Below are 10,069 nucleotides of genomic sequence, written 5' to 3'. Positions count from 1 at the left end.
ATATATCCAGTATCCTAAGGAGAAAATATTAGGATCCATTCAAATTAAAAAAATAAAAATATATTTTGGAAATATTTGTGTAAAAAGAAATCTGATAATGATTACAGTGACTATATTCTCAAACTCCAAATTGTAATTATTACAATCAACAATGATTTTTTCCCAACTTTTCCCTAATCTGATTCTATCTCTTATCCTTTCAATGGAGATCTATGCATTTTCTACTGAATGTCAGATGTATTAATTCTTGTCTCTTATGCAGCTTGCTCAACTGCTGTTTAACCATTTGTAATTTGCTCTCTTATTTTGTATGTTGATGTTATTTATAAATTTGATTAACTATGTTCTTATAATTTTATATAAGTTTCTAGAAAAACACACATACTCTAGTGCCTTAGATTACCATTTCAAACTCAGATGTGTATGTCTCTGTAACACACAGATGTCTGCTTTGCTATACACTAACAATCTTCTTGCCACTGCATGTATAAATGATAAGGGGCCCAAAAACCACAAGAGAAATTCACGTCTTCACTCTGTTGTCTTCCAAAGCATTCCTCAATCTCCTACCTCTCCAGTCTCTCATTGGAAAGCAAAAGAAATTAATGTTTGTGTCAGAAATCTCTAAATTGGACCCAGTTTTCCCTTACCTTGAACTACTGTCACATATTATACAGAGTCTCCCAGGCTCCAAAACCACAGAGAAACCCTGTCTCACAAAAAAAAACAAAAACAAAAAAACACCAGAGTCTCCTCTCTAGCCTTCTCCTATTTATTCCATTCCTTTCTGTGTGATTATATCAATATATCAGAATCACCTCTTTTCTTTACTGGATCACAGAAGCAGACTCAGTTCTTGTCCATGTTCTTAATTCTCTTGACCCTGTTTTTCTCCTTCAACATGTTTCATTTACACATTCTAACAGAGGAGTTCCGTCCTTTGTTGTCGTATTTATTCTGCACATTACCACTGTTGCTCTGAGGATAAGGACACAGCTCCTAGCAGGGGCACAAACACTGTTTAATTTTCTCACCTATGCCTGTGATATATTCCCCTATGATCACAGTGACACTTGTATTTCTCTCTTCATCCATGCTGGGCCTAAAATTTTTCCCTCTCAGTCAGACTGTTGTGGTGCATGTCTTCAGTCCCAGTACTTGGGGGGCAGAGATAGGTGGTTCTCTGTGAGTTTGAGGCCTGTCTCGTCTACAAGAGCTAGTTCCAGGACAGGCTCCAAAGTTATAGGGAAACCCTGTGTCAGGGGGTAAAAAAGGAAAAAAGTCTTATCTCTACCATTTGAGAGTGGCTCATCTGCTTCACTATCACTCCCTTCCCACTTCTCTCCCTTCATTTGGTTCATACTCCTTCATATGTAAATGGTATTATTTATCATGTACACAGTTAAATTTACCAGTGCCCCATACTAAATAAGACTTTATCCATGTCTCATAGAATTCTATAAATATCCATTGCATTTATATTTTTTAATCACTGCAATAATCTACCTTCACATGAATTGTAATCTACATGCATTTTGGGTCTTAAATGTCTCCATTCTCTTTAGTTATTTACAAATTTTCTTAATCTCTACCTAGTGTTAGTTCCTGCCATGATATATAACTTTGTCCAGTGAAACTTTTTTGCCTGGTGATTAAACTGATATGTATTTCTACAACTTCAATGGTAGAAAATTCCCCATTTCAATTAAAAAACTTGATGAGTTAGCATTAAATTTTACACTCTATGATGAGCACCAGAGATCTAATGTGCAGAGGTAGAGCTCATCATTTGCATCACTGTTCCATAATACTGATAACTCCAAGTCATATACATATGATTTGATCCATAAAATGTGATTTGCTGGAAACAAATAGGATGAAAAATTGTATTAATTATAAAATAGAAGGAACGAAGTTACTTTGGAATTTTCATTTAACTTATTCCTCAATTGACAATACTCTCTGTGATGGTTGATTTATACATCAAAAGGGTTAAGCCCAATGCCAAGTTTGGACATATTATAGTTGGTAATAGTATATTCTATAAATGTCATTAAAATCAGCAGATTTTGTGTAAAACAACTAACACTTCATGATATGATCTTCATTCAGACAGATGAAAGAAATAGGGGAAGAGCACAATACACTACAGAAAAAATTTACATTTTTGCCTTAGATAAAAGTCTATAACCTCTACTTTCAGAGGCCCCAATATTCTAATAGTTTTCAAATGTTCACCTTTTCAGTTGCTAATCTATACAATCAGTATTCTAAGTCACATGCATGTACACACACACACACACACACACACACACACAGAAGGCTGGCCTCAAACATGCAATACCACTACACTTTCCTAAACACTAGGATTATAGTATGTGCTAACATCCCCAGTTTATTCTTCTCCTTGAAGTAGATAGTACCTTTGTGTTATGGAGGCTTGTGCACATTAATCACGATCCATAGAAATCACCATCATTTGTTGCCAATGATGGGCTAGGGGAGTAAATGCCTTATTTAGATGTTAAGTCCACCATTCTTAAATTAAACAGCACCTAGAAATACCAACGGGTATATTTCTAACAGCTGGTACACCTGCATATCATCTTGGACTATGTAGAAAAACTGGTTTTGATTATAGGGATATCATTTTATATGAGTACCTAGATGATATTATGTCTTCCTCGATGGGCTGCTCTTAGGAGCAATTACAGATGAAATCTCTAAAGTGCAAATTTGTGAACTTGTACAGATAAAATGGATCATCATCTTTGGTAGGACACTCTTCAGACATTGTTAAGACCCCACAGTGGAAAGCATAGTAAATCACTGAGCACTGGGGCAGTGAACTCCATCTCACAGCACTGCTCTTGGATTGAAATGGTTTGTTATTGAGAAAATTACATAATGAGTAATTGTAATGAAGCCATAAATATGAAAGTTGTTGTATGATGACCATGAAAGATTCAGTGTGATAAATTCTTGGAAGACAGTAAAAAGAAGAATTCTACTGTACCTGGAAAACTGTTCTGCATGGCACTTGAAATTCATGTAGATTGACAGCAATACAGTAGCTTATTTTTCTGAATGAATCCAGATCTGCTGATGCTGAGACCAAGTTTCATGTTCAGGATCCTGCTCGCCTTTGTTTTATTTACACACACAGGGACTGGTGGCCTCTGTACTCATTACCTATCTGCCCATCCCTACTCACATCCTCCTGTGGCCAGTCCTGGGCCTTAGGCACCCTGCATCTCTCAGGAGTCCAGATGCTGTATAACTCATTAAAGACATAGTCATTATCCTGTTCCTTCCTAGGACCAATTTACCTCAGGGATCTCCAGTACATACCAATTCTAGTCACTGATCACTCTTTCCTACACTAACAGGAAAGTAGAATTTAAAGAATAACAACATAAAAACAAAAACAAAGACATGTATGATGCAGTTTTCCCGTTTGTATGCTGTGAATATGTCCTATTACTATTTGTTAATAAAGAATCTGCTTTGGTTTATGACAGGACACAGTATACATAGGATAGAAAACTAAAATAAATGCAGGGAGAAAGAAGGTAGAATCAGGCAGATGCCATATAGCTGCTGAAGGAGAAAGATACCTTACCAGGAAGCCAAAGCCTTGTGCTGAAACACAGGTTGATAGTAATAGGTTAATTTTTAATGTAAGAGCTAGCTAGAAACATGCCTGAGCCATTGGTGAAAGAGTGTTATAATTAATATTGTTATGTGTGATTATTTGGGTCTGGGCAGCTAAGAAACAAAAGTACAGTCCTCATTTACATATGCAGTCCCAAGAAAACTAAAAAAATAAAGGTGGAAAGATGCCTACTCACCGACTGGTCAAGTAATGAGCATGCTTCTGCTTGATGGAGCCCACATTTTCGAGGGAGAAATGGAGCAGTTGACTAGAAAACCAGCCCACGTTATTTTCATTGGTAACGACTTAAAGTGTCTTACACAACAAAAATTTACACAAGAAGCCACAGATAGTTTAAAACGTTTTGGCTGTGATCCTTGCTTTTAATGGAAGTTCAAACTCTCCAGACCATCCTACAGTAGTATTTAAGTGCAAGTGGAATGAAACTGTAGAAGATCACACACACTGGGACAGCTTCCAAATATAGCATCTCAATCCAACATGATTGTCTAGCTGCTAAAGGAAAGAGTTTCGGGCATAGACACAATCTTCCAGTAAAATTTAAACTTCATCTATCAACTAAATATGTGTGCCAAGGAGAAGGGCAGGAATATGGTGTTGTTTGTTTTCTTTACTCCTTTTGTTTCCTGCCACCCAGCTACCAGATAAATCACACATGGAGGCTTATTCTTAATTATAAATTCTGGTTTATGCCAACTTGTCTTAACCTAAATTATTCCATCTAATTTTTGCCTCTGGGTTTTTTTTCTTTTCTTTTCCTGCATACCTCTTCTTTCCTTTTTACTGTGTCTGGCTGTGTAGCATGGTGGCTGGCCTCTGAATTCCTCTTCCTTCCTCTCTTGTTCCTTGATCCCTCTTTGTGCTCCTCCAAGATTTCTCCTTCTATTTATTCTCTCTGCCTGCCAGTCTCACCTATTCTTTCTGTTGCTTCACTATTGGCTGTTCAACTCTTTACTAGACCATCAGGTGTTTTAGACAGGCACAGTTACACAGCTTCACAGAGTTCAACAAGTGCAGCATAAACAAAGGTAACACAACTTAAAATAATATTCTACAACAATATGGCAAGTAGATGGAATATTTAATGCTTCCTTAAGCCAAAAGAAAAGCAGTCCATGTTTTTATGCCTGGTCATTCATTTGGTATTCTTACCTATGAATACCATGATAGTACCTTCTACCACCATTACCTCAACTCCTCTAAATATATGTGAGATGACTTCCTAATGCCCTGTTCTATGAGTTCATCATTGATCATGATGCCATTGGTGGCATTTATAATTCCTTCCTTCATTGTAGTTCTGAGCTTGGTAGTCATCTGATGAAGTTCTGTATTTGATTATGAAACACAAATTTTCATCTCCAGGAAATCTCAATCCTTGTTGGTCTAATGTTATTTGAGCTCCTAGAGATGAGTAACTTTTGTTTGTGAATGTAAAATGCTAAGTGAGATCTAAGGATATATCCAGTATTTTAGAGAGTGTACTGCCTGTTCTTGTTGTGAAAAACAGCCATATTTTGCTTGCTAATGTAATGGTTTCAGTTACTCCAGAATAATGATTCATATACTCTCTGTATTTTGATTAGCATAAAAAGCAAAAGTGGTTTTATGGTAGATTTAAGTTCCACTCAATCATCTCCTGTTCCTCAGGTGCTGGATGAAAGGGTTCAGCATGGGAATTATAATGATATTAACACAGAAATTTGTGAACTATCACAAAATCTTGGGAAAGATTAGAGATCGGTCAAAACAGTGATTTTTGACTAAAGCTTTTAGAGTCACACATGCAAGGCAGAGGAAGGCATCACTAAGTCAACAAAATCTTGTTCCATACCTGAACCACTTTGCAAAGCTGTGTTTTGCAAATGAAATGTATGTACTTGAATGTTGGTTCCATTGTAGGGATACATTTTGTAATATTAATTTCAATATATTTATTAGGTAAATTTAAGTAAAAAAATCCCAGTACTGCCATTATAGGCAGATTTTCTTCTTCCAGAGGACTCTTATTAGGGCCTCTTTCATGTCTCTGTTCCTCAGGCTGTAGATGAATGGGTTCATCATGGGTGTCACTACTGTATACATCATGGCCATGACAGTCTCCTTCACAGTAGACTTATTAGTTGATGGACATAAGTAGACGCCAATGACTGTTCCATAAAACAGTGAGACCACAGACAGGTGGGAGCCACAGGTAGAGAAAACCTTGTGAATAATGCGAGCAGATGAAAACTTTAGGATGGAACAGACAATTTGTACATAGGATACAAAAATGAGTAAGAACGGGATAACAACAATGGGCCCTCCCAAGACCAATATCACTAGTTCATTAATAAAAATGTCAGAGCAGGCCAACTTGAGTAGGGCAGATGTTTCACAGAAAAAGTGCTGGATCATGTTGTCCTGACAGAATGACAATCTAGCCATGAGTAGGGTGTGTAACATGGAATACAGCATGTTAATCACCCAGGACAGTGCTACCATACACACACAGAGCCTGGAGCTCATGATGCTGTTGTAATGAAGGGGGGAGCAGATGGCCACATAGCGGTCATAGGCCATGACCACAAGGAGGAAGTTTTCCATGTTTGCAAAAAGAATAAAAAAGTACATTTGTGTCAGACAACCTACATAGGAGATGGATGGAACTTGCCTCTGCATGTTCTGCAGCAAGTTTGGCATTATGACAGAGGCAAAGCAGAAGTCAGAGAAAGACAAATTACTGAGAAAGAAGTACATGGGTGTGTGGAGATGGGAGTCCAGTAGAATGAGGATGATGATGATGAGGTTCCCCAGGATGGTGGTGAGGTACATGGCCAGGAACAGGGTATAGAACAGGTGCTCGTGCTCTGGGGGGATGGGCAGACCCCGGAGGATGAAGTGAGATATGATAGTTTGGTTTTTCACTATCATTTTTGTTATCCAGTATCCTCTTGAGAAAAAGTAGGATCCTTTATATAAAAAATGAAATATATTTTGGGTATTTTTGTATAAAAAGAAATCTGACAATGATTATAGTGACTATATCCTCAAACTCCAAATATCTGTAATCATTACAATCATCAATGATTTTTCCTAACTTCTTTACCTGATTCTATCTCCTATCCTTTTCAAGAGAAATCTATGCATTTTTTACTGAGATACAACTACACTAATGCTTCTCTCTCCATCATTCTGCTCAACTGTTGTTTATTCATTTGTAATTTGCTGTATGTTTTTTTGTATATTGATCTGATTGAAAATTTTTATAAACTTTGTCCTCAAAATTTTATATAAGTTTCAAAAACCCCACATATATTCCAGTGCCTTAAATGACCATTTCAAATTCAGATATGCATGTCTCTGTAACAAATAGATTCATGTCTTCACTCTGTTGTCTCCCAACGCATTCCTCATTTCCTTCCTCCTCTCCAGTCTCTCATTGGATAGTCAAAGAAATTCAGGTTTGAGTCAGAAGTCTCTGAGTTTGATCCTTTCATTTCTCCTTACATTGAACTAATGTCATACATCATACAGTGTCTCCCCTTCATTCTGCCTCTATTTTATCCATCCCTTTCTGTGAGATTATATCCTTATATCAGGATCAGCTCTTGACTTTGCTGGAACACAAAAGCAAATACAGTTCATGTCCATGTTCTTATGTCTCTTGATGCTTCTCTTCTTCCTCAGCATGCTTCATTTATGCATTCTAACAGAGGTGTCCAATCAACTATTGTCTGATTCATGCTTCACATTACCACTGTTGCTCTGAGGATAAGATAAGGACCAAGCTGTTATCAGGGATGCAAACACTGTTACATATACTCACATGTGCCTGTGGTATATACCCATATGCCTTCTCAGTGACATTTGTATTTCTCTTCATCAATACTTGAGTTAAAACTCTTCCCCTCCTCCATTTTAGAGTTGCTCATCTACTTTACTATCACTTCCTTATCTCCTTTCCCCCATCATTTGGTTCATCCCCATTTGTATGTAAATGTATTGCTTATCACATACATAGCTAAATTTATTGTCTCCACAAACTAAGTAAGATCTTCAGTCAAGTCCCATAGGATCCTATATGTATCCAATACACTTATTATTTTAGTCCCTGATTTAAGCTACCTTCACATCAGTTGTAATCTACGTGCATTTGAGATCTTATATGACTTAATTCTGTTTGGTTATTTACAATTTTTCTTAGGGCCAGTACATGTCATGATGTATGACTTTGTACAGTGAAATAATTTTGCCTGCTGCTCAAACTGATATAAATTTCTTCAACTTCAATAGTAGAAAACTCCTCATTTCACTTGAAACCCTAGAACAGATATAATTCAATTTTAAATTCTATAATGAGCATCAGAGTTCTAATGTGCACAGTGTTGGGGCTTATCATTGCATCACTTCTCAGTAATACTGATATCTTCAAGTCACATATATAAGCTTTAATCCACAAAATGTTATTGATTTTGTTGCAGAAAACAAACAGGATAAACTTTTTTATGAATTATAAAAAAGGAACAAAGTTAGTTTGAAATCTTCACTTAAGTTACTCCTCAGATGACTTTCTGTGTGATAGTTGATAAGCATATCAAGTAAACTAAGACCAATACCAATTTTGGACAAATTCTAGTTGGTAATAAGATATTCTATGAATGTCATTAAAATTTGTAGATTTTGCATTAAACAACTAACACTTTAAAACATGAGCTCCATTCAGTCCAATGAAAGAACTAGGGAAGAGGACAATACACTGTAGAAAAAAGTTTCATTTCTTCCTTAGATATAAGTCTATAGCCTCTGCTCTTCAGAATTCCCAATATTCTACACAGTTTTCACATGTTTACCTTATCTGTTGCTAATCTATGCAGACAGTATCCTAAGTCACATGCATGTGCGCACACAGAGAGAAAAAAACACACACACACATACACAAATCATTCTGTGATTCTGGATAACACTGGTTAATGAACTTATTACATGCTCCAAAGCTGACAAAACAGGAGAAACATCAAGAGTAGTAATCATCATTTTCTTCTGAAATGCTACAGCCAAGTCTGACTGCTTGTTTCTTCACAGACTGGCAGTGTTTAATGCAACTGAAGCCAGAGTTTGTACACATGAACATCACATATTAGCCTGGGAAAGGGGTAAACCATATGGGGGAAATCATGCACCATTTAAAAAGATGCTCTCCTTATGGATTCAAAACTGGCATGAAACATGCAACATTCTTGACTATTCTCAAACATTTGGGATTACAGGTGTGTACCACCAACCCCGGTTTCTGCCTTTTCTCTAAATAAACAGTACCTTTGTGTTGTGAAGGCTTGTGCACATAGATCACAATCCAGAGAAATCACCGTCAACTGTTACCAATAATGAGCTAATGGTGTTCTTGCCTTCTTAAGATGTTAAGACCACAATTCTCAAATTAAACAGCACCTAGAAATAACAAGGTATATGCTTCTAACAGTTGGTACCCTTGTGTAACATTTTGGATTATGAAGAAGAACTGATTTGATTGTATAGATTTCATTTTACACGAGCACCTGGATGATGCTATTGTCTTCCTTGATGGTCTATACTTAGAAGAAAACACATTTGTGACCACTAGAACACAGGTTTGTGAACTTGTACAGATCAGATTGATCATCATCTTGGGTAGGGCATTGTTCAGAGTTTGATAAGACCCCACAGTGTAAAGTATATTAAACCAATAAGCACTAGAGCAGTGAACTCCATCTCACAGTACTACTCTTGAATTGAAATGATGGGATATCGAGAAGAAATTATATGATGAGTAATTGTAATAAAGCCATTAACACGAAAGTGATTATATGATGACCATGAAACACTCACAGTCTGATAAATTTTTGGAAGACCGAAAAAAGAAGAATGTTATTATACCTGAAATTTGTTCTGCATCACACTTGAAATTCATGTGGATTGACAGAAAGACAACATCTCACTTTCCTGAATGTAGCCAGATCCGCTGAGGCTGAGTTAAAGTTTCTGGTTCAGTATCCTACTCATCTTTATTTTGTTTGCAGGCACAGGAACTAGTGGCCTGTGTGCTCATCATATATCTGCTCTATCCCTACTCACATTCTCCTGTGGACATTCCTGGGCCTTAAAGGGCTCGAATCCCTTAGGAGTTTAGATACTGTATAACTCATTAAAGATATACTAACTACCCACGTCCTTTCTAGAACCAATTTACCTCAGGGATTTCTACTGGAGACCAGTTGTTACTCATTACTCCTTCCTACACCTAGGGGATTGGAAAAATGATAGAAAAACAAGAAACAAAAGGAATAAACACATGCAATCATAAAAAAACCCAAAAGGTGGAAAGATTCACACCCATTGACTGTTCAGGTAATGAACAAGTTTCTGCTTGACTGG

The 10,069-nt window shown here is 36.8% G+C and overlaps 1 protein-coding gene across 1 annotated transcript; it reads right to left on the bottom strand.

The window, feature by feature from the left end:
* Positions 1–5,650: 5,650 nt before the first annotated feature.
* On the bottom strand, positions 5,651–6,589 carry LOC121456942 (olfactory receptor 1468-like). The gene has a single exon (XM_041665496.1). It carries the CDS (start codon positions 6,587–6,589, stop codon positions 5,651–5,653), a length of 939 nt encoding a protein of 312 aa, XP_041521430.1.
* Positions 6,590–10,069: the final 3,480 nt, after the last annotated feature.

This window comes from Microtus oregoni, unplaced genomic scaffold, assembly GCF_018167655.1.
Source record: "Microtus oregoni isolate MIOR12 unplaced genomic scaffold, Mior012 000015F_ref0000493, whole genome shotgun sequence".
Classification (NCBI taxonomy): Eukaryota; Metazoa; Chordata; class Mammalia; order Rodentia; family Cricetidae; genus Microtus; species Microtus oregoni.
The sequence above is the reverse complement of the archived record's forward strand: the minus strand, read 5'-3'. Positions and strand labels throughout refer to the sequence as shown.

Bases quoted from the DNA above. Each gene is read 5' to 3' on its own strand.
- LOC121456942 (XM_041665496.1), bottom strand. From the start codon at position 6,589: ATGATAGTGAAAAACCAAACTATCATATCTCACTTCATCCTCCGGGGT.